Raw genomic sequence first — 21219 nt, 5'->3', positions numbered from 1 at the left:
CCTCCAACCCAATCCCTCCCCCACCTGCCCCTGGATACCAGAAATACCTTTAACTGGGCACAAGTCTTCTTATTAAACAAGCTGAGACGGGGCTGCAGTGAAACAGTCCCAGAGGGCAGGGGGAGGAGAGCGACTTTCACCTAGCTCAGTGGGTCACGGAATCCTGGCTATGCCGGTTGGATTGACTTGAATGGATTTAGAGGGGCAGGGATCATCTAGCCCAATCTCTTCCTTTTACAGGTAAGGAAACTGGGGTACAAAGAGCAGGAAATAGTTCAAGGGCAGAGTCAGAATCTGGACTCGGTTTCCCCACCTGTACAAAGAGGGGAATTAGACTGGATGATCTCAGAAGAGAACTACTGGTCCCATGACTGTTGAAGGACAGTGAGTGACCAAGCAGGAGATGTGTCCCTTTCAGAGAGCCCAACAAGGGGACCTGGTCAAGGGAGGCTTCCTGTCTCCCTTGGCCAAGACTCCAGGTAGACTCAGCTAGAAGAAACATGGGAAGGACCTCATTGCCAACTATTAGAAATCTTTGTATCAACACCAAAGAGGAAATGGCAGTTGGCTACTCGTCCCCCACCACGAATGCCAGCTCCAAGGCCCTGAGTGTTTTGGGCCAGGTGCTTCTGACCTCAGCCCTGCCTCCCTGATGCAATCTGGACTGGGCACTCCCCATCGGGACTCATTGGATCCAAGGATATAGAGCTCAAGGGACCTTTGGTGTCGTCTACTCCAACCAGCTCATTTTACATAGGAGGAAACTGAGGATCAGAGATTTTAGGGGAACTGCCCAGTACCATCCAGCTCTAGAACCTCAGAATGTAATGGAAAGAGCTCTGGTCTCGTTTGAACTTGGAATCTGACTTGGAGGCCCAGTTCCAACCTTTCACTAGCTTTGTTCCAAAGAGCAAGGCACTTCAGTCTCTTTAAGGGACAGATCTCTTGCCTGGTAATGGACCTAAAGCAAATCATAGGATTTAAATTAGAAAGCAGAGCCAGGATTTGAATCCAGATTCTCCAACTCTTTACTCCCCCTCACACTCACATTCTACAGTCTTCAGGCCTCCTTGGTGCTCCCTCCATCTCTTGCCTCTATGTGCTGGCCCAGGTTGTCCCCCCACCCCCACAACCCAGGCCTGGAGTGTTCTACTTCCTCACCTCTCTTAGAAGCCCTCATACTTTTCAGTGCCCTTCAAGAGACGTCCCATTTCATGAGGCCTTTCCTGATTCCCTCCAGTGTTTGTTTTCACACTTCTTCTCCCACCCCAACATTGGGTGTTTATTTTTAGATATCTATGAACTAAATACAATCTGGAAACCAGAGGGGCTGACAATAACACCCCTACCTCACCCCCAGTATTCCTCCCAAGGCTTTTTTCTACTTTTCCCCTCCTGCCTGGATGCTGACCACCCATCCTCACCTCTTTGGGAGGGATCCCAGAATTCCTTCTCTACTTTGAACCTCAAGCCACTTGCCCCTACCCCAAAGTGGCAGGCTAAACCCAGGCATCCCCAGGAATGGACAAGGTTGCTTGAATGAACAGGGAGACACCAACTACATCCTTTCAGGCAAAATGGAAGACCACTGGGCCTTACTATATGCTCTACCACCACACTCTCCAGCCCACTGGGTCATAGTATCTACTGTGTGCTGTGCCTTCTAGACACCTGGACTCACTTGGGCCAACTGGGCTGCTTTATCTCTCCCGTGGCTGCCATGTCAGGGCTTCCGGGGGCAAAACTATCTCACTTTTTTATTTGTATCCTCAGTCATTGGCACAATGAAGGCTTAAAAGTGCCTTCTCACTCCTTCATCCATTCGATGTATTGTTTCATCTAGAGATAGCATTTAAATCACTTTGAAAACCTTAAAGTAATATAGAAAGTCTAATTGTGCTCAATATCATTGTCATTCCATCAGCTCCTGGAGGGCAGGGCCTGTCTCCAATGCCTAGCATGGCATCTGGCATGCAACAGGCACTTACTGATAGCATCACAGGTCTGGACGGGGAAGGGACCTTACAGGCCCCCTAGTCTGAACCCTTCATTTTACAGATAAGAAAACTGAGGCCTAAAGAGGTTAAATGACATTGTCTAAGGTCATGCAGGAAGTGACAGAATCATGATTCAAACTCAAATCCAGAGGAGCCAAATTTAGCACCCAAATGAACATACAATCTACTGCACTCTAATGTCCCTCTAATCAATGCTGGATGGATGGATGGGTGAGTGGGTGGGTGGGTGGTTGGACTCTTCTACCTCTTCCATGTTGGATCATTTTGAGGTGGTGAGTTTATCTCAAGGGTGGGTACCATTCCTCTGTTCCCATCCTCCTATGCACCTACTATGTGCAGAGACCTAAGATAAAGTTGCTTTATGTGATCCAGTGGGAAAAGGCAATAGTGGAGGTCTTAGTTCCATCTTGTCCATGTTCAGCACACTGGTTCAGTCTGAGGGGTGCATTCAAGATCAATACAGGGTGTCTCAAGAGTCTTTGTGTTTAGCCTTCATGGCTTGAAATTTAACTTTGGGACAGCCCCTCCAGGGGAGGATCTGGACTGAACACCAAGCCTTGTGAGCTCATCAAAGGAAAGATGCTCAAAACCAGTACTGTGGGCACCCCAGCTGTCCCACACCTCCCACCCATTTGGTCTCGTGCTTTCTTTTGCTTAGGCTATTAAAATGTCGATAACCATTCAGCAACTAGCAGAAGGGGAAGAGAGTCCAGGTATAAACAGGGGAGACTTGGCCTCAACTGAACCTCTTTGGCTCAAGCATTTATAGAAGAGGAAGCCAAGGTCCCCTATGACCAAGTGAGGGTTTGATTGAACAGGCAACTAGTTGCTCAGTCCTTCTAGCTAGTGTTTGGCGTTCTATCCATAGTACGTAGGGAAGCCTCTGGTGCATGTGGGTGCTTCACAGAAGCTTGTGGGATGCACTTGAACTTAACTGAATTAACTGCTCCTGCAGCCACCCCCCTTCCCATGCAGGCTCCTTTATTTCAGCCTCCCAATCCTGCCGTGCACCCAAGATCTGGCACACAAATTGCCTCATCTCAGCCCTGGGAGGGCGGAGGTCACTAACAAGTGCATGAGTGTTGTGGGTGTTGCACATGGTGATGTCTCTACAACCTCCCCCCTCCCACCAGACGGGTGCACCAGATCAACTACACAGACAATAAATATAATAAAGGTTTGGAACAGGGAGTGGAGCATGGGGACAGGGGTAGGCTGGGAAGGCTTCATGGAAGAGGACATGGACAAAGTCTTTGGATCATACATCTGGAAGGAGCTCCAGGGACCATTCAACCTCCTATTTTTACAATTGAGGAAACTAATCAACTTCCTCAAAGTCACACGGGTACCATGAAAAGGGCAGGATTTGAACACAGGTCCTGTGACTTCTTTTCACAGAACTACACTGTCTCCAAAAAGAGAACCCAGAGGCCAAGAGGTATGTGTGTGTGTGTGGGGGGGAGGGAGGGCATTGTGAAAGGGGGTTGTGAACAAAGACACTGTAGCAGGAAAGGGTAAGGTATGGACAGGACTGCATTTTTCATGAGTGATGTCCCTCCCCCCATCTGAAGCCATACCTAGTAGATGGGACCATGCCCGGAGTGCTGTAAAATTCATTCAGGGGGCAGGCAGGTTTCTTAGTCACAAGCCCCCCAAGCATGTGTTGTTCAAAGCAAAGGAAATTGGGAAATCCAAGCCCACGACTCAGAATAATTGGGTTAGGCTGGGAGGAGGGAGCAGGGAGAGGAGGTGGTCACTGAAAATGGGCTGACCCATCACAAGGCTATCCTTACACAGCAAACTTGGCCCAGGATCAGAGAATCCCAACTTGACAACAAAAGGGGGCTGGAGGAATGAACTGAAAGCCATCCAGTCCATCCCCCTGCTTCCTAAGGTAGCTTTGCCAGATGGAAGGGCAATCTCCAATCTTCTGAAGAGAGAGATAGGGTGGTGTGGTTGGTGCAGACAATGTGGAATGTGACTGGGCACGAGAATTGTCCAATCTGGAAACAATTGAAGGTCTAGAGGAAGCTGGGGTGGGACAGTGGGGCAGGGGAGTGAAAGATCAGATGCATTAGGGCTGGCTAGGATCTAACAGAGATTACCATCTGCGTGACGCCTTTTATGGAGGAAGAAACTGAGTCTCAGAAGATTAAGTGACTTGGCCAGTAGCAGAGCCAGAATACCCTTCCTGACCCCTGACTCCAAGTCCCCCGGTCTTTCTGCTACAAAATATGGCCTGCTCCTTGAAGCTTCTCTTCAAAGGGTCAGCAATTGTACCTTCCTGGTGCTGAGACTCTGAGGAGAAAACCCTCTCGGGGAGAGTTTTGGTTTTTTGGACCGAGCTGGTGAATTCCTTAAAGCAAATATAAGCCACTTTGTCATGCCCCCAGGTAGAGCCAAGGAAACAAGACTCTCGCTGGTCTGGAAGACTTGCAAGCCTCCCCTAGAGTGGGCACCTCCAACCTCTGGCTAGTTTCCCTCTGGTCAGTCAGGACCTCCTCTTCCATTTATAGCCTGCAAGAATTGCCCGAGGGTCTCTGAGGTATTGTGGTTTGCCCTTGGTGACACAGCCATTATGTGTCAGAAGCAAGATTTCAACCAGGGGTTGTCTTGCTTCCAAGGCCAGTTTTCTGTCCTGCGGGCAGCATGGGTGGGGGTCGGGGTGGGGGAGAGAGGTTGTCATGGCTTTGCTCAAAATTAAAATTAAAAAATAATTACCTTCTTCTGAAATGCACAAGAGGTGGCTAGCCATGGTGGTGAGCCAAAGTGAATTGGAAGCTGGGCTTGGAGTCAAATCAAATAACAACTTTTTATTAAGAGCCTACTATGTGCCTGGCACTTGGAATACAAGTACTAAGAGTAACACAATCCTTTTTTGTAAGGAGCTCATGGGTCCTGGGCCTTCCTCTTGACATATTCTGGCTGCATGTCCCTGGGCAAGTAACTTACCCCAGCAGTGCCCCTAGTAACTTTGAATATAAATTGCAAGAACTGTGGCTGATCTGTACTGATAAAGGGAGTGTCCGCACGGAGAGCTCCTTAAGAGAATGAAATCATAAATTGGAACAAAAAGAACCCTCAATCATCCGCTTATTTCTATCTTAATTTGGAAACCCATAGACCACGGGGAAGGTCTTACTGTGGGACTTGGCATTGGCAGCTATAACTAGGGACCTGGGAAAAGACTGGGAGATGTCTTACAAGAAGGGTGTTCAATGATGGGGGGCCAAGGAATCTATCAGTCAATCAATACCTAAGCACAAATCCAGGATTCGATCACCGGAATTCAATGAGTGGTCATCTTACCTCTCTCTGCCTAAGGACAAGCAGTGATGGGTAACTTGCTACTTCCCAAGCAATTCCAGGCCTCTTTGGGACACCTTGGATTTCTTCTCTGAAAATATCCGGATCTTGAGATATTGCAACTTAACACTTCATGTGTTTTGACTGCTTTCCTGGGCCGAGGCTGCCTGGACCCCATGTCCAGGAAATCAGCAGTCAGGATTGGTCTGGGATCCATCTGGGCCACTCAAGAACATTACAAATGTTCAAATTCTCACGATTTGATCAGGCAAGGGAATGTGATCATTCCCACTTCTGTCAAAAGGCCATTCAGTCATAGGAAGCAGCAGCCCAGTCTGGACGACCGATCCAAGGACTGTGGGATCTAGAACTGGCAGGGACCTTTGAGGTCATCTTGTTCAAACCCCTTATTTTACAGAAGAGGAAACTGAGGCCCACAGAAGGAGAATGCACCTGCTTACTGTTGGGTTTTACTCTCTTTGGTCATAGTTTGGATGAGCAAAAAGAAAAAGAAAATAGGAAACCTCTTCCTATTTCCCCAATTCTACAAACATGAAAATAACAGGTCAAGAATCTGAGGTGCAATCCCTTAGTTATCTGTTCACGTTGGCATGTCCTGCTTCCTGAGCCAGATGGTAAGCTCGCTGAGGACAGGGACTGTGCTTTCATTTTGACTTTATCTTTAGTCATGATCTGGCATTTATTTTTGTATTCCAGCCTCAGCCTCCTACACACACACACACACACACACACACACACACACACACACACACACACACAGCCTAACACTGTGCCTTGTACATAGAATCCCGACTCTTAGTACTGGAAGAGACCCCACTGAGCCCTTTTCTACAGCACAAATTCAGGGATACTGTATTATCTATCTTGCAGGGTTGATGTGAGATGGAATGAGCCCATCAGCTCACAATGACAACAGTCAGAGTTAGCCACGGCAGGTGAGGAGACCGTAGGGAGGTGGGAATGTCTGCCAGGCTGGAGTGGTGGGGCTTGTGGTTGAGACACTGGTGATGGTAAGGCTTATGTGAGGGGGAGTTGGGGACCAGATCAGGAAGGGTCTTGGAGGAAGCCTGGCATCATGTGGCTGACAAAACATTCATTATCTGCTTCTGATCGGGGCCGATCTTGAGCCCCTCTGTCACCCCACCCATACCCTGGGGATCTTGGCAGCAAGAACTAAGGCCTGGCACTAACCTGCCAAGGAAAAATAGCCTCAGTGTGCCTCCCCTGAGGAAAGGGCTCTAAAATGCCAACTGTTCTGCCCCTCTGCGCTTGATTCCCCTTTGAAGCTTACATGGTCCCCACCCCATCCCCTCAGGGTCCCATAGCTGGGTGAACAAGAGGCCCCAGCCACAGAGGACCTTTTTCAGAAGCACAGATTCACAGAGCATGATGGAACCTCAGAGGTCATCTACTCCAGCTCCCTTATCTGGCCAAGAGAGACTCGAGGGTCAAGGAGGAACTACTGAGCATATGGTTCTCAAACCCCGTTTTGATAAGGTGGCTTGTGGGTATAGGAAGTGGCATCAGCAGACCAAGCCAAACAATTGGGAAGGAGGAGATAGAGGCAAGGCAGAGTCAAGAGGCAAGTGGAGAAAGCAGATCCAATCATAAGCTAAAGGCAGAGTGTGAAGCCATGGAGACAGATGGTTCAGTCTAGGTTACTGTTGTTGTTTGTCCTTCATTCTTGAAGAGGACCATGACAGATGTCATGACTTGCACTGAATTGGATTTAAGTGAGGGAGGGCTGTGCAAAGTCACCAGCCTCACTTTTTCCTCCAGAGCCATCTGGGTCCAGTGGCAAGATACATTATTAGGACGACTGGAGATGGTCCCGGATGTTTAAGGCAATTGGGGTTAAGTGACTTACCCAGGGTCACACAGCTAGTATGTATCTGAGGTGAGATTTGAACTCAGGTCTTTCCAACTTCAGGGCCAGTACTCTATCCACTGCACCACCTAGCTGCACCCCCCTAGGCAGCACTGGCAACTGTGATGGGTCTGGTGCCAGGGCAGGGAAGACATATCACTTCCCCCCACCTCCTCCCTCTATTTCTCCAGAGAGGAAGCCAAATGTTCCCATGGGTTACTTGCTCATTCTAACTTTTCTGTTGCTGTCTGGGGGAGGGAGCCTTAGCTTTTGTTTTTAAATGTTCATTTTGCCTCTTAGCTTTTTAATAGAGATAAAGGATGTTGAACAATATATTCACACCTTTGCTGTAGTTTACTTATTGCTCCCCCAATAGAGGAGGGGAAACAAGAAAGAACAGTCCCCTTTCAGAAATGGGAGACTCTCTGGTTAGTGACAGCTGAACTGGGGGCTTGGAGCTAATTTAGAACTGTTGTTCCCTTGCAGCCTGGGATGTTTACCAGCTCATATTTTAAACTATGGATACATCTCCAGACTCCTTGTCTTTTTATTTCCTGTTCTGCATGTCTGGAAGGCCTTCCCTCCTTGTCTCCATCTCCTAACTTCCTCAATTAGAGACTCAGCTCAAACCCCATCTTCTGCTAGAGGCCTTTCCCCATCCTCCCTACTTCTAGTGTCTTCCCTCTGAGAGTTTCTCTCATTTACGCTGTATATACCTTGAATTGCATAACTGTTTGAATATTGTCTTCCCCATTCAAACGTGAGTTTCTTCAGAGAAGGGACTGTATTTTTGTCTTTCTTTTATCTCCAGAACTTAGCACAGTGCCTGTCACAGAGTAGGTGATTAATTGAACTCAATGATGATAATGATGATGAAGAAAGCAATTTGGAATTATGCGAATAAAATGCCTAAAATGTCCATACCTTTTGACTCAATGTTTCCCCTGCTAAACATACACCCCTAAGGAGATTATTGACAAATCAAAATGTTTCTAGCAGCACTTTTTGAGATACAGAGAACTGGAAACAATGACGATGCCCATCCATGATGAAATAGCTTAACAAACTGGGGTACATGGATACATCGGGATATGACTCTGCTATAAGAAACTACAAACATAATAACTACAGAGAAGCATATAAAGAATTATGTGAGGGAGCGCGGCAGATAAAGCAATGGCTCTGGATTCAGCAGGACTTGAGTTCAAACCTGGCCTCAGACACTTGCCACTAGCCATGTGACCCTGGGCAAGTCACTTAACCCCAATTTCCCTGCCCCCCAAAAAAGAATTATGTGAGCTGATGCCAAATAAATTAAGCAGTCAGGAAAATAACATATAGGATGACTACGCCAATGTCAAGTGGAACAAATAACAACTTCAAACTTATCAAAACTGGATGTTTTGGAATGATGAAGACTAAGCTTGGCCCCAAACAAAGGATATGAGAAGACAAACCTCAAGTCCACCTTGGGGTGCAGAGGTAGGGGTCCATGAGTGTGGAATAATGTATATATAAAATCAATTTTTATGTGTTAATTAATTTTGCTGAATTTTTTTTCTCTTCTTAAAAATTATTTGATAAAAGGGATGGCTCTCTGGGAGTGTGTGTGTGTGTATGTAATGTAAACAACCCCCCCCCCAAATGCTTCAATAAACTTTACTTGTAAAAGATTAAAGACAGTCTTCCAATTTGAGGTTAATTTATCAGCTGATCAGCTTCCTCTATTCAGCTTCTTTAAAAGTTACAAATTGAGCAAGGCTCTAATGGAAGAAATGTTTCAACAAGAGTTGATCTATGTGGCCAGTAGGGATCAAAATCTTATTTTTCATGGCAAATTTGAGGTCAATCCATCAGCTGGATTGACCTTTAAATTCTCTTTCACTTAATATCCGTGAAATATTAAAAGACCGAAAAGAAGGTTCCTGACTTCTTGGGGGAGTGTGGGGAAGAGGTTTCTTATAGGAGAATGTAAACCAGATTTGCCCAGGGTGAGGAATAGATGAGTGGCAATCTGGACCAGGAGATGGAAGGCTCAAACCAGGAAGAGCACAGACCCGTCCTAGTACTGAAGTATATTAAAAATATCTGAATGCTCCATTCTATGTCACATAGTGTTCAGCCTTTAAAAATCCCCTTCCTCTTCATTGTCCTCCCCTATTCAAGTGTTCAAGTGTTCTGGCCACCACACCTAATATTATACTCTCTCAGGGGCTGGTAGAGTTGGGAAATTGGGAAGACCTATTTTGGGCACCCTTCATCCTCCCTTTCAACCCCCCTCCTCATCACCATTGCTCCTGTGCTGTTCTTGCACATGTCCACCTGGAAAGGTGATTGTAAGAGAGAACTATCCAGGGACCAGCTGAGCTGGATGGCTCCAGAGACTGCTTTCATCTCTGAGATTGATGAATCTGCAGAGCCTGGCTCAAGACTGACTGTCATTGCTGCAAATGTAACTTAGACCAGCATTTCCAAGGCTGTGTTCCACAGAACCATGGGATTCTGTGAGACCCACATTAGGGGATATAAATGTCTATGCTGGTGATTTTTTACCTTTTGTATATTAAATATAAAATTCTGTATTACTAAAACAACCTACAATACGTGATGCCTTTCTTTTATTCATGAAAGTCTTGATTTTTCCCATTTGCCTTCAAATCTATGATCAGATGGAAAAGCCTAAAGAAATTATATTAACGGTGGAATTTCAGGCACTGTGATATCTGGGGGATAAGGGAACCTTGAATTAGGACAGTTGGGGGCTACTTCCTGTGTCAATTTGTCAGGCTGATCTTCAGCCCACATACCTCTCTCTCCCCGGGAATACCTTTCGCTGTGTTAACCCCATTTCCTCTCCTTTTTTACCCCACTGAGGCAGCCGCCACTCCTGCCCTCCTGGATCATTTACAGTGGATTTCACAGACACCCTGGGCTTCTTTTGATCTTCATTTGGGTCTGTGTGATTTAACAACAGCTCTGCAGCTGGAAACATCATTAAGTTCACGCAAGCCCGGAGAACATGGGAAATCCACCTGGGAGAATGCCATGGGAAAGGACAAAGACAACCCAGGGAAAACCCTGTGGTCTCCTGTGCTTCACCACCTCCCCCTCCGCTGGGCTATTTCCCCTCTCGGATCCCCTTTTCCATTGCCTCTTATCTATCATCATTCACTCTTCCTTCCCCCTCTACAACATCCCCAACAAGTGGTCACGCAGCCAAGGCTGAGGGGGGAGTCCCTATGCCCAGAGGTGGCTCATTCCACGTGGGGACAGCATGGTAGGAAGCTTTCCCCTTCTATTGGGCCCAGCTTCTTTCTCTCCACAGTTAGCCTCCCTGCTGGAGCCGAGCAGAGAATGGGGCTTAATCTCTGTTCCACATGACGGCTCTTCAAATCCTTGAAGACAACCATTATTACTCTCCTAAATCTTCACTTCTCCACGCTATCTCCGTTCTCCTCTCCACCCCCATCACCCTCCTCTGCACACACAGAATTAAGGGAAAGGGTCCCGGCTCGGGAGGCACAGGCCTCAGGTTCAAATCCCACCCCCGAGGTGACCTTGCCTGCATCCCGGGCAGGTTTTCTCACCTGTAAAATAAGAGGGGGGAGATGAACCAGATGGCTCTAAATCTTTGATTCCCTGACCCCAAGCTTTACACAGGCGGCGTCCTTCCGGAATCGTGGTGGCCAGGACCAAACCCCAATACAGTTGGACCAGGGCTGGGCAAGGAGATCCCCTTCCTCTTCTTGCATGTTTCTAGCAATCTTCAGGCACGTCAGTTTTTCTGACTGCCACATCACGCTGCTGACTCAGAGCTGAAATCTGGCTCCCACCTGTGTTTCCAGCTCTGTCTCTCTCTCTCTCTCTCTCTGTCTCTGTCTCTCTTCGTCTCTTTCTGTCTCTCTTCCTCTCCTCCTCCTTCTCTTTCTTTATTCTTTCTTTCCCTAGTCACCTTCTTTCCCTCCCACCCTCTCTCTTCCTCCCCTCCTTCTGTCTCTTTCCCTCCCTCTCTTCCTCTTTCTCCTTCCTTCTCTTTTTCTCTCCCTTTTTTCTCTTTTCTTCCCTCCATCTCTCCCTTCTCTTCCTTCCACCCTTTCTCTTTCACTCTCCCTATGCTTCCTTCTCTCTCTTCCTCCTCCCCTTCAGCATTTCTTATTTGTATTTTTGGTGGGGCGATGAGGGTTAAGTGACTTGCCCAGGGTTACACAGCTAGTAAGTGTCAAGTGTCTGAGGTCAGATTTGAACTCAGGTCCTCCTGAATCCAGGGCTGGTGCTTTATCCACTGCACCACCTAGCTGCCCCCCCTCACTATTTCTTACTTATCCTACCCCTCTCTTCTTTTTATCCCCATCCTCTTCCTTATTCCTGTTCACCCTGATCATAAATATCTCCCCCATCAGCCTGTCATGGGCTTTCAGAGGTGGAAAGAACCTTAGAGGTCATCGAATTCAAAATCCTTGTTTTACAGATGGGGAAACTGAGGCCCTTTAAAACCACAGAGGGTTTTTTAAGTGGAGATGTGTAATAAAGGAAAGATAACACATTAACCTGTTGGGGGAGGTAAAAGAATGGAGTCCTATGTTCAAACCTGGGCTTTGCTACTTACTGTGTGACTTTGGAGAAGTCGCTTAAATTCTCTGGGCCTGTATCTCCTCACCTGTCAAATGAGGGGTCGCAATGGATGCTCTCTAAAGTATCTTCTACCTCTAAACCATCACCCTTTATCACAAGGTCATTGAGATCATAGGCTCAAGCTAAAAGGACTTAAGGGGCTACCTTGTCAGTCCTGGGAAACTGAGGTCCAAGGAGATATAGTGATTTGCCTAAGATCCTACAGATCATGTCAGACAAAGAATTCAAACCCAAGTCCTGAACATCTGTTTTTTTTTCTTTTCTTTTCTTTTCTTTTTTTTGGGCGGGACAATGGGGGTTAAGTGACTTGCCCAGGGTCACACAGATAGTAAGTGTCAAGTGTCTGAGGCCGGATTTGAACTCAGGTCCTCCTGAATCCAGGGCTGGTGCTTTATCCACTTCGCCACCTAGCTGCCCCCTGGTTTTTTTTTTCACTGTACCACACTAATGGTTAAGAAGGGTGAGTTGGATAGGCTCCCAAGGATAAACTCAGTTCAGGAGATCAGGCCTAGGTATTGTTCCTCGATGGGGGAATACAAACTGGGCATCTTAAGAGGTTGGGGGCAATTAGACACAGAAAGTCAGGGAAGAGTCAAACACAATTCTTTACCCTCGAACTTGTGAGTCAGGCCATTGACTTCCCTTCCCAGCCACACCATTAAAAGCTCACCCTGTGACTCTTCTGTGGGTCCCTTTTTATTTCCAGAAGTTTTCTCCCCACCTTCCATAGAGGTCCAAGTTACAATCTTCAGGATCTTCCCCTATTCTTCCCCCACCTTCCCCCAAGGAACTCTCTGACTATATCATGAGACAGGCCAGCTTTCCTGGGAGGATTTGGGTTGTTGTTGTTCATCTTTTTCAAGAGGACCAATGACATCACAAGGTGATGCCTTGGCTTTTGAGCCAATTGGATTTAAGTGAGGCAGAGTTGCACAAAGCCTCAGCCTCACTCTCTATTTCAGAGTCATTCAAGCCTAGTGGCAGGACAAAAGTAAGGATGACTGGTAATGGATGCAGATGGATGGTGATGGCCTGGGATACATACAGTGGATGATCTTGGAGTATTCATTGCCTGACCGGGCTCTAAGCACTCCACAGCACCTGCTTCCGGTGCCTTCATGGATGTTGGAACAGATTGTTCTCTTCCACCCGTCCCACTGGGGGACGTCTTCACATTCTTAGGGTAGATGTCCCCCTAACTCACTGATGGGTTTAATACCTATTATCTTCAACATGGTTTAGCCCGTTTGCCTAGACCATTTTACCAGAGTGTGGCCACTGGGCAGGATACAGCTTCTTGGAAACACAGGAGAGAGTTGAATGCCAGATGAACACCAAAGGTGGAGAAACAGCCTGGAAAAAGGCTCAGCAAGCCCTCACACCAGAGGTGCTAGTCCTCCCTTAACACCCCACACACTACCTTGGGTATAGAAGATAGGGTTCAGAGATTTTTTATCCTGATACAGGAATTCATTCATCTAACAAATGTTTATTAAGAATTTACTGAGGGGCAGCTAGGTGGCTCAGTGGATAAAGCACCGGCCCTGGATTCAGGAGGACCTGAGTTCAAATCCGGTCTCAGACACTTGACACTTACTAGTTGTGTGACCCTGGGCAAGTCACTTAACCCTCATTGCCTCGCAAACAAAACAAAACAAACAACAACAACAAAAATTATATATATAATTTACTGAATGCATTGCCCAGTGCTAGGTACTGGGAAGTACACATGATTTAAGAAGATGTCATCTCTGCCTTCATGGAGCCCATAGTCTAGTTGGGACATAAGACGAAGGCAAAGATAACCTTGGTATGCAGCATTCAATTCCACCTGTCATGTAAAGGGTAGGAATTCTTTGACTCATCCAGTTCGGAAATCTCAATGCCATCTTTGACTCCTTAGTCTCTCTTATTCCACAGATACAATCAATGGCCTGATCTAGTTTTCACTTCCAAGAGTTCTCACATTCATCCCCTGCTGTCTACTCACACAGCCACCATTCTAATTCCAACCCTTATCACCTCTTGCCTCACCCATTGCAATGCAGCTCTCTAATTGCTCTCTTCCTTAAGTCTCTTCCCACTCCAAACCATCTTCCAAAACAGCTTGTAGTTCCGTTGTGTCTGACTTTTCATGACACCATTTGGAGTTTTCTTGGAAGAGATTGTGGAATGGTTTGCCATTTCTTTCTCTGGCTCACTTTACAGATGAGGAAACTGAGGCAAACAGGATGAAGTGACATGCCCAGGGTCACACAGCCAGTGTCTAAGGTAGGATTTGAACTCAGGAAGATGAAACTTCCTGACTCCAGGTGCTCTACCTAACTGCACTACCTGCCAAAGGCATTTTTCTTAAGTGTTATCTCTAACCCTGTCACTCTCCTATAACTAAAGTGGCTCTCTAACACTTTCAGAACCACAGTCTAGCACCACCCTTCCTTTCCAGTCTTACTTTATCTCCCATTGCCACACCTTTCCTCTGGCTGTCCCCTAGGCTTGGAATGCTCTCCCTATTCACCTCTGCTAGTCATAGAAACCCTGATTTCCTTCAACATTCAACTCAAAACTCATTCCACATGAGATCTTTCCTGTTCCCCAGATGCATCTCCCAACACTTGTAACTGCTGTGTGTGTTGTATATAGCAACAGTTGTACATGTTCTTTCCCTCTTTAGTATTAAGCTCTTTGAGGAGCTTCTTATCCCCAGTACTTGGCACCATGTCTAGAAAACAGTTGGTGTTTATTGTTTTTGTTTTTGTTTTTTTTTAGTGAGGCAGTTGGGGTTAAGTGACTTGCCCCAAACAGTTGGTGTTTAATAAATGCTTATTTGTTGATTGATAATGTGTTTTGCTCTGTGACAAGCACCATATCAGGTGTTGGGGATAAAAAGTTAAAAATGAAGATTCCTATCCTCAAGAGCTATAGGATCATATGTCTGGAGCTGGACAGGGCCTTGAATGGGCATCTACATTCCCCAGTTAATAAAGGATCAAAGGATATGAACAGGCAATTTTCAGATGAAGAAATCAAAGCTATTTATTGCCATATGAAAAAATACTCTAAATCACTATTGATTAGAGAAATGCAAATTAAAACAACTCTGAGGTACCACCTCACACTTATTAGATTGACTAATATGACAAAAAAGGAAAATGATAAATGTTGGAGAAGCTGTGGAAAAATTGAAACACAATTGTATTGTTGGTGGAGCTGTGAGCTGATCCAACCATTCTGGAGAGTGGTTTGGAACTATGCCCAAAGGGCTATGGGACTGTGCATACCCTTTGACCCACTACTAGGTCTGTATCCTAAAGATATCATAGAAAAGGGAAATGGAACCATATGTACAAAAATATTTATAGCAGCTCTTTGTGTTGGCAAAGAATTGGAAATTCAGGGGATGCCCATCAATTGGGGAATGGCTGAACAAGTTGTGGTTTATGAATGTGATGGAATACTATTGTGCTGTAAGAAATGATGAGTAGAGAAACCTGGATTTCAGAGAAACCTGAAAGGACTTACATGAACTGATGCTGAGTGAAAGGAGCAGAACCGGGAGAACATTATACACAGTATCAACAGCACTGTGTTGATCAACTGTGATAGCCTTAACTCTTCTCAGCAATACAATGGTCCAAGACAATTCCAAAGGTCTCATGATGGAAAATGCTCTCCACATCCAGAAAAAAAGAACTATCTGATGTAGATTGAATCGCCATGTTTCTACTTTTTGGTTGTTTTTCTTTTCTTAATTGAGGTTTTCCCTTGTGTTCTGATTCTTCTTTCACAAAACGACTAATGCAGAAATGTTTTTAATGTGATTGTACATATATAACCTATATAAGATTGCTTGCTGTCTTGGGGAAGGCGGAGGGAGGGGAGGGAAGGGAGAAAAATTTGGAACTAGAAATCTTATAAAAGCAGGTGTTGAAAATGACCTCTACATGTAACTAGAAAATAATAAAATACTTTTGTGAGTAAAAAAAAAATTTTAAAAGGAGTAAGAAGATGTAGCTGGGTCACTATGTGAACTTGGGCAAACCACTCTCTAGGCCTCAGTTTCCTCATTTGTAAAATGAAGGAGCTGGACTAGATGGCCTCTGAATTCTCTTCTGGGTCTAGTCTGTCTATGATCTCATGACCGTGTGTGTGCCTGCTCAACTCACTTAACCTCAACCTCAATTTTCCTGCTCCTAAATGAAGACAATACTTCCATTACCTACCTCCCAGGGCTATTTATAGGTTCATAGATTTAGAGCTCTAAGGGATGTGGGAGATCATCTGGTCCAAAACTCTCATTTTAAAGAGGAAGAAACTGAGGCCCAGGGAGGGGAAGGAAGGAAGGAAGGAAGCCTGGCTGGAATTCAAACCTTGGTCCTCACTCCAAATGGTGAGAAAAGAAGGGGTGTTTAAGTGCTACCAGAAAGAAAGGAAGGGAGGAAGGGAGGAAGGGAGGAAGGGAAGAAGGAAGGAAGGAGGGAGGGAGGGAAAGAAAGAAAGAAAGAAGGAAAGGAAGGAAGGAAGGAAGGAAGGAAGGAAGGAAGAAAGAAAGAAAGAAAGAAAGAAAGAAAGAAAGAAAGAAAGAAAGAAAGAAAGAAAGAAAGAAAGAAAGAAAGAAAGAAAGAAAGAAAGAAAGAAAGAAAGAAAGAAAGAAAGAAAGTTTTTGTACTAGACTCAGAAGTCGGGATTTTACCTTCAGGACGGGTGGCATGTGCTCAGACCTCTGCAAATTTTGGCAACTGTAAACAAGATGGATAGGAGGCAGAGGCGAGGAGGAGGCTACTAGGCGGGAGGGGATGAGAGACTGCCTGATCTGTGTGGGGACTCTAATGTGAGTGGAGCAGAAGAGAAATAGCCAGAATCTCATATCCATAGGCTAGAACTGATCACGATCTTAGAGCTCATCTGCATGCGTGTCAGTCTTAACTGTCAGCTCTGTAAAGGCGGTTAGGGGTCTTGTCTCTCATCCCTGCAGCATGAGCCAGGTACACAGTAGGCATTAAGTAAGGACATGGGTTTAATCCGCCTCCCTGGATTCCTAGCCTGAGGCAAAACCATGGACCAGAAGTGTGAGGGACCTCAAGGACGATGGGAGGGAAGCAGAAAGTCCGTGGGCTTGCCTCTGGAGACCCTGAGGGGTGACTCACTCCCTTTTCTCCCTCTTCTCTACAAGGACAAGGCAACAAAAACTGGACAGTTGGGGGAAATGGGGGTGGGCGGAACTTTCGGAAGGGAAAAATGCCCCGAGGGACCAGTTTTGCCTCTGGACACCCGGGCACTCTTCCCAACGCCAGGGTGGGGTTGGGGACCTCAGGCTGGGATCTGGTCCCTGAGGCCGGCTGGAGTCCAGTCCCTAGCTAGAGTGCGGTTGGAGGGAAGTCGCGAAGTCACCACTTCTTCTAGTTCAGAGCATGGAGACCTCCCAGCTCAGGCGGGGGGCGGAAAGGGGAAAAAAAGGCACTAGACCCTAAATGACCAAGGGCCCCGGAGAGTCAGGGCCGCCTGGGTGTGCCACTTCGGCCAGCACCTATAGGACAGGAGTAAGCCGAGGCAAGTGGGAAACTGCCCCGGGAGGGATAGGTTTGGGGCTTAGCTACCGTGGTCAGTTGCAGAGAGCGCAGCAGCTACCTTGGCCCATTCCAACCCTCTCCCCATCAGTGCCAGCGCTGAGGCCCGGGTTCACAACGGCGAGAGCACGTCCGGTGGGTTTCGTGTCCCCACGTCCCTGTCAGAAACTCCTCTCTCCCGCCAACTTCCTTAAGGTCACCCACCCCAGTCCAAATCCTCTTCCCCAAGGTGAATGAGCCGTGGGAACCCAAGTGGAACCCTGGGTGCAGAGTCCGGTCCCCAGAAGATCAGAACTAATATAGGGCTAAGTTAAACACTTAAGGAGACAAGGGGGCAAGTGCAGGATGGGACCAGAGCGTGATAGACAGAGAACTCCGAAGGATGAGAGAGTAGTGGGGTGGAGAGGAGAGGAGAGGAGAGGAGAGGAGAGGAGAGGAGAGGAGAGGAGAGGAGAGGAGAGGAGAGGAGAGGAGAGGAGAGGAGAGGAGAGGAGAGGAGAGGAGAGGAGAGGAGAGGAGAGGAGAGGAGAGGAGAGGAGAGGAGGGGGAGGGGAGGGGAGGGGGAGGGGAGGGGAGGGGAGGGGAGGGGAGAGGAGGGAAGAGGAGAGGAGAAGCAGGACAGAGGGAGAAAGAAGAGTGATAAAAAAGACTTAAAAGAGTGGAGAGAGAAAGAAAGAGAAGGAAAGAAAGAAAAGGAAAGACAGGGAAAAGGAATGGAAGGGAAAAGCGTGCCGAGAGAAGAGACGGGAGGGGGCAGAGAGATACAAGAGGAGAGAGAGAGAGAAGAGGTAAGAAAAGGGAATGAAGGAGAAAAACAGGAGACAGAAAGAAGGGGAGAGAGACAAGAAGCGAGTGCAGAAAAGAAAAAGCGAGGGAAGGAAAGATTACAAAGGAGAAGACTCGGAGAGAGGAGGAGAAGTGAGGAGGAGAGAAGGGCAGGAGAGCTAGTGGCAGGGGCAGGGGCAGGGGCAGGGGCAGGGGCAGAGCAGAGCAGGGCAGGGACCACAACAAAGAGCACCGACCTCCTCCAGCAGCTGGTTGACTCTTCCCAAAATAGCCTCCTCCATCTGGTGCGCGGCCAGCCAGGCGGGGGGCTGCGGGGGCTGCTGCGGGGGCGGGCGCCGCTGCTCGGCTTCCAGCCGGCCCAGGCGGGACTGCAGCTCCGCGCTCCGAAAGTGCACCAGGAGGCTGAGCGCCAGCGAGAAGAGGGACACGCCGCCCAGCAGCGCGCAGCTCCGGGGCAGCGGGGGCCGGGGGCACGGCTCGGCCCGGCCCGCCGCCGCCGCCGCGTCGCTGGCCCCTTGGCGAGCCTTGTCTTCGATCATGCCGGTCCTCCGCGGTCCGCCCGCCCCGGAGCCAAGAACTAAGTGAAGCGCGGTGCGGCGCGGGGCCGCTCGCGGTCTCCCCGGGCGTGGGGGCGCTCAGGGGGGCAGCCAGCCAGCAGCACGCAGGACGGGGTTCAGGGGCACGGTGGTGGCGAGGTCCGCTGCGCAAAGTTGGAGAGCTGAGCGGGCCGCGCGCCACGCGCGGGAGCCCGTCCCAGGCTGACGGGGCGACGGGGCCGAGGCTCAGCGCGCTCGGTGGCCGTCAGTGGCCGTCCGGGGGCTTGTGCGCGGAGGGAGCGAGCTCCAGAGAGCGAGCCGGCGAACTGGTGTCCTCCCCCTATTGCTCTTCCTCCTCCTCCTCGTCCTCCTCCTCCTTCCTCTGGCTGGGGTGGGTCCCCCCGGGGTTTGTCAGTTTCGGTTCCGCGGTGGAGTGAGGGAGGGATCGGCTACCACAGTCCCCATTAGAGAGAGGTGTCTGCCATCGCCGCCTCCTCGGAGGTGTGCCGGGCCCGGCTCCGGCGCCTCTGTAACTTGACACACTCCCCAGCTACAGGGATCCGATGAGCAAGCCCTGCTGCATCCCCTTTCTCTCTCTCTCTCTCTCTCTCTCTCTCTCTCTCTCTCTCTCTCTCTCTCTCTCTCTCTCTCTCTCTCTCTCTCTCTCTCCCTCTCTCTCTCTCTCTCTCTCCCCTCCCTCTCTCTCTCTCTCTCTCTCTCTCTCTCTCTCTCTCTCTCTCTCTCTCTCTCTCTCTCTCTCTCTCTCCCCCCTCCCTCTCTCTCCCTCTTCCTCCCTCCCTCTCACTCTCTTTCTCTCCGCCCTATCTTCTCTTCTATCCCTCCCCTCTACCTGTATTCCTTTTGCTTTCTCACCCTCCTTTCCCCCTTTCTCTCCCTCTGTCCCTCTCACAAATTATTTTTTTCTTTATGCAGAGTTGCTCAGTGGGACGGAAGATTAAGTCTTATCCCCCCTCCTCCCTCATCCCCCAAAGTCCCCACTCCGGGGCTCCCGTTTCCCTTTGAAGTGTCTCTTGAGCAGTTATTTATAGGCAGGAAAGACACTGGGCTGAAGTGCAGGGGCTTCAGGTTTTTTTCTGCCCTCTTCTGTTTCACACCAAGGTGGGGAAGCTGCTTCGGTTTTTCCTCTTTCCCTCCCCCCAGGCAGCTTTGTGAGGCGGGACCACCCCTCCAACTCCCTCCCTCTTCGGGGAAGTTTGCAGGAGTGGCCCTCTTAGGAAGGGAAAGATTCCCCGTGGGATTCCCCTACTGGGTTACTATCAGCTCGTGTTTGTGGCTCCCCGAGGGACCAGGAACTCCGGGAGCCTTGGCTTTCCACAGCTCTCCCAAGCCATTTCCACCACTGTCTAGGGCAGACACACCTCTTTCTTTGGCTCCGAAGCCTAGGGACTCACCTTCGATCAGCCTCGGAGAGATGTACATCATATCTTGCCATTCAAACATCAGCTACGGCATCTTGTCCCTAATTCAACAATCATAGAACTTACTGAGGAATACAGCACCAGACCAGTGCGGGGAGGAGATAGAACATTTGGATAAGATTGAATCACTCTGCCCTCCTTGAGCTTACAGTCTTGAGGATAGGACAAATGCAGCTAGCCATGGGACCTAATTATAGTATATGTATATATGGTACAGAAGAGAGGTATAAACACAACCACCCTTCGGATGTCGAGGGAAGAGCCGGCTATTACCGATGCCAGCAATCAGGGAAGCTTGAGGTGGGCCATAAAACACTGGGTAGGGATTGAATTAGTGGGAGGGGAAGACAGATTTCAAGTATAAGAAATTATGGGAGCAAAAAATATGGAATCAGACCACAGCATTCATTTGAGGTCCAGAAATCAGCCTGGCACAGAAGAGGCACCATGTAAGAGTGGGAAGAAGGCAGTGCCCGACTGAAGTCCTGGAATGCCAGGAAAAGGAGCTTGTACTTTGCTCAGTGGGCAATAGAGAGTGGTGGGAGGGAGATCTGTGAGCAGAGGAGGGAGGAGAGTGGGAGACCATCCCAGTTAGCCGTCATCCAGGGGAACAATCAGCCCTCACGCTGCCTGCTTTAGGACCACTGAACACTTAGGAGGTCTGGGAAGAAGAGGAAAAGGAGGAGGCATTGACTCTCATGGAGAGGTCAGCACAGAATCCCCTTCTCCCTCCCTTGCATCATGGAGAATAAGATCTAACCCAACTCCCCCTTCCTGTACGTTTTCCTTTGGGGCAGCCAGAAGTTTCCTGTGGGGACCCAGGAGTGCTCATGAAGTATCCCTTCAACCTTTTCCCTACCATGGTCCCCGCTATTTTTCCTGCTTTCAAGGGAAAGAGTACACATATGGTGGGAGAGAAACAGAAGAAATTCAACCTCCTAGGAATAAAAGGAGGGTCAAGAAAATTGTCTTGTTCTGGACCCTTAATAGTAAAATGCTGATTGTCCATATTCTAGTGTCATCAAGTGTAATCTCTCACATCATATA

At 48.3% G+C, this 21219-nt stretch overlaps 1 protein-coding gene across 1 annotated transcript in view; it reads right to left on the bottom strand.

Moving 5' to 3' along the window:
- The window catches only part of COL13A1 (collagen type XIII alpha 1 chain), a 202769-nt gene extending 184033 nt beyond the window's left edge, over window positions 1-18736 (bottom strand). The window contains exon 1 of the mRNA XM_043980266.1: window positions 18434-18736. Coding sequence (XP_043836201.1) covers window positions 18434-18736 — 303 coding nt within the window. The remainder of the gene's footprint in view (window positions 1-18433) is intronic.
- Between the last annotated feature and the right edge of the window lie 2483 nt (window positions 18737-21219).

The sequence above is a fragment of the Dromiciops gliroides genome, chromosome 2 (assembly GCF_019393635.1).
Source record: "Dromiciops gliroides isolate mDroGli1 chromosome 2, mDroGli1.pri, whole genome shotgun sequence".
In the NCBI taxonomy this organism is placed as follows: domain Eukaryota; kingdom Metazoa; phylum Chordata; class Mammalia; order Microbiotheria; family Microbiotheriidae; genus Dromiciops; species Dromiciops gliroides.
The sequence above is the reverse complement of the archived record's forward strand: the minus strand, read 5'-3'. Positions and strand labels throughout refer to the sequence as shown.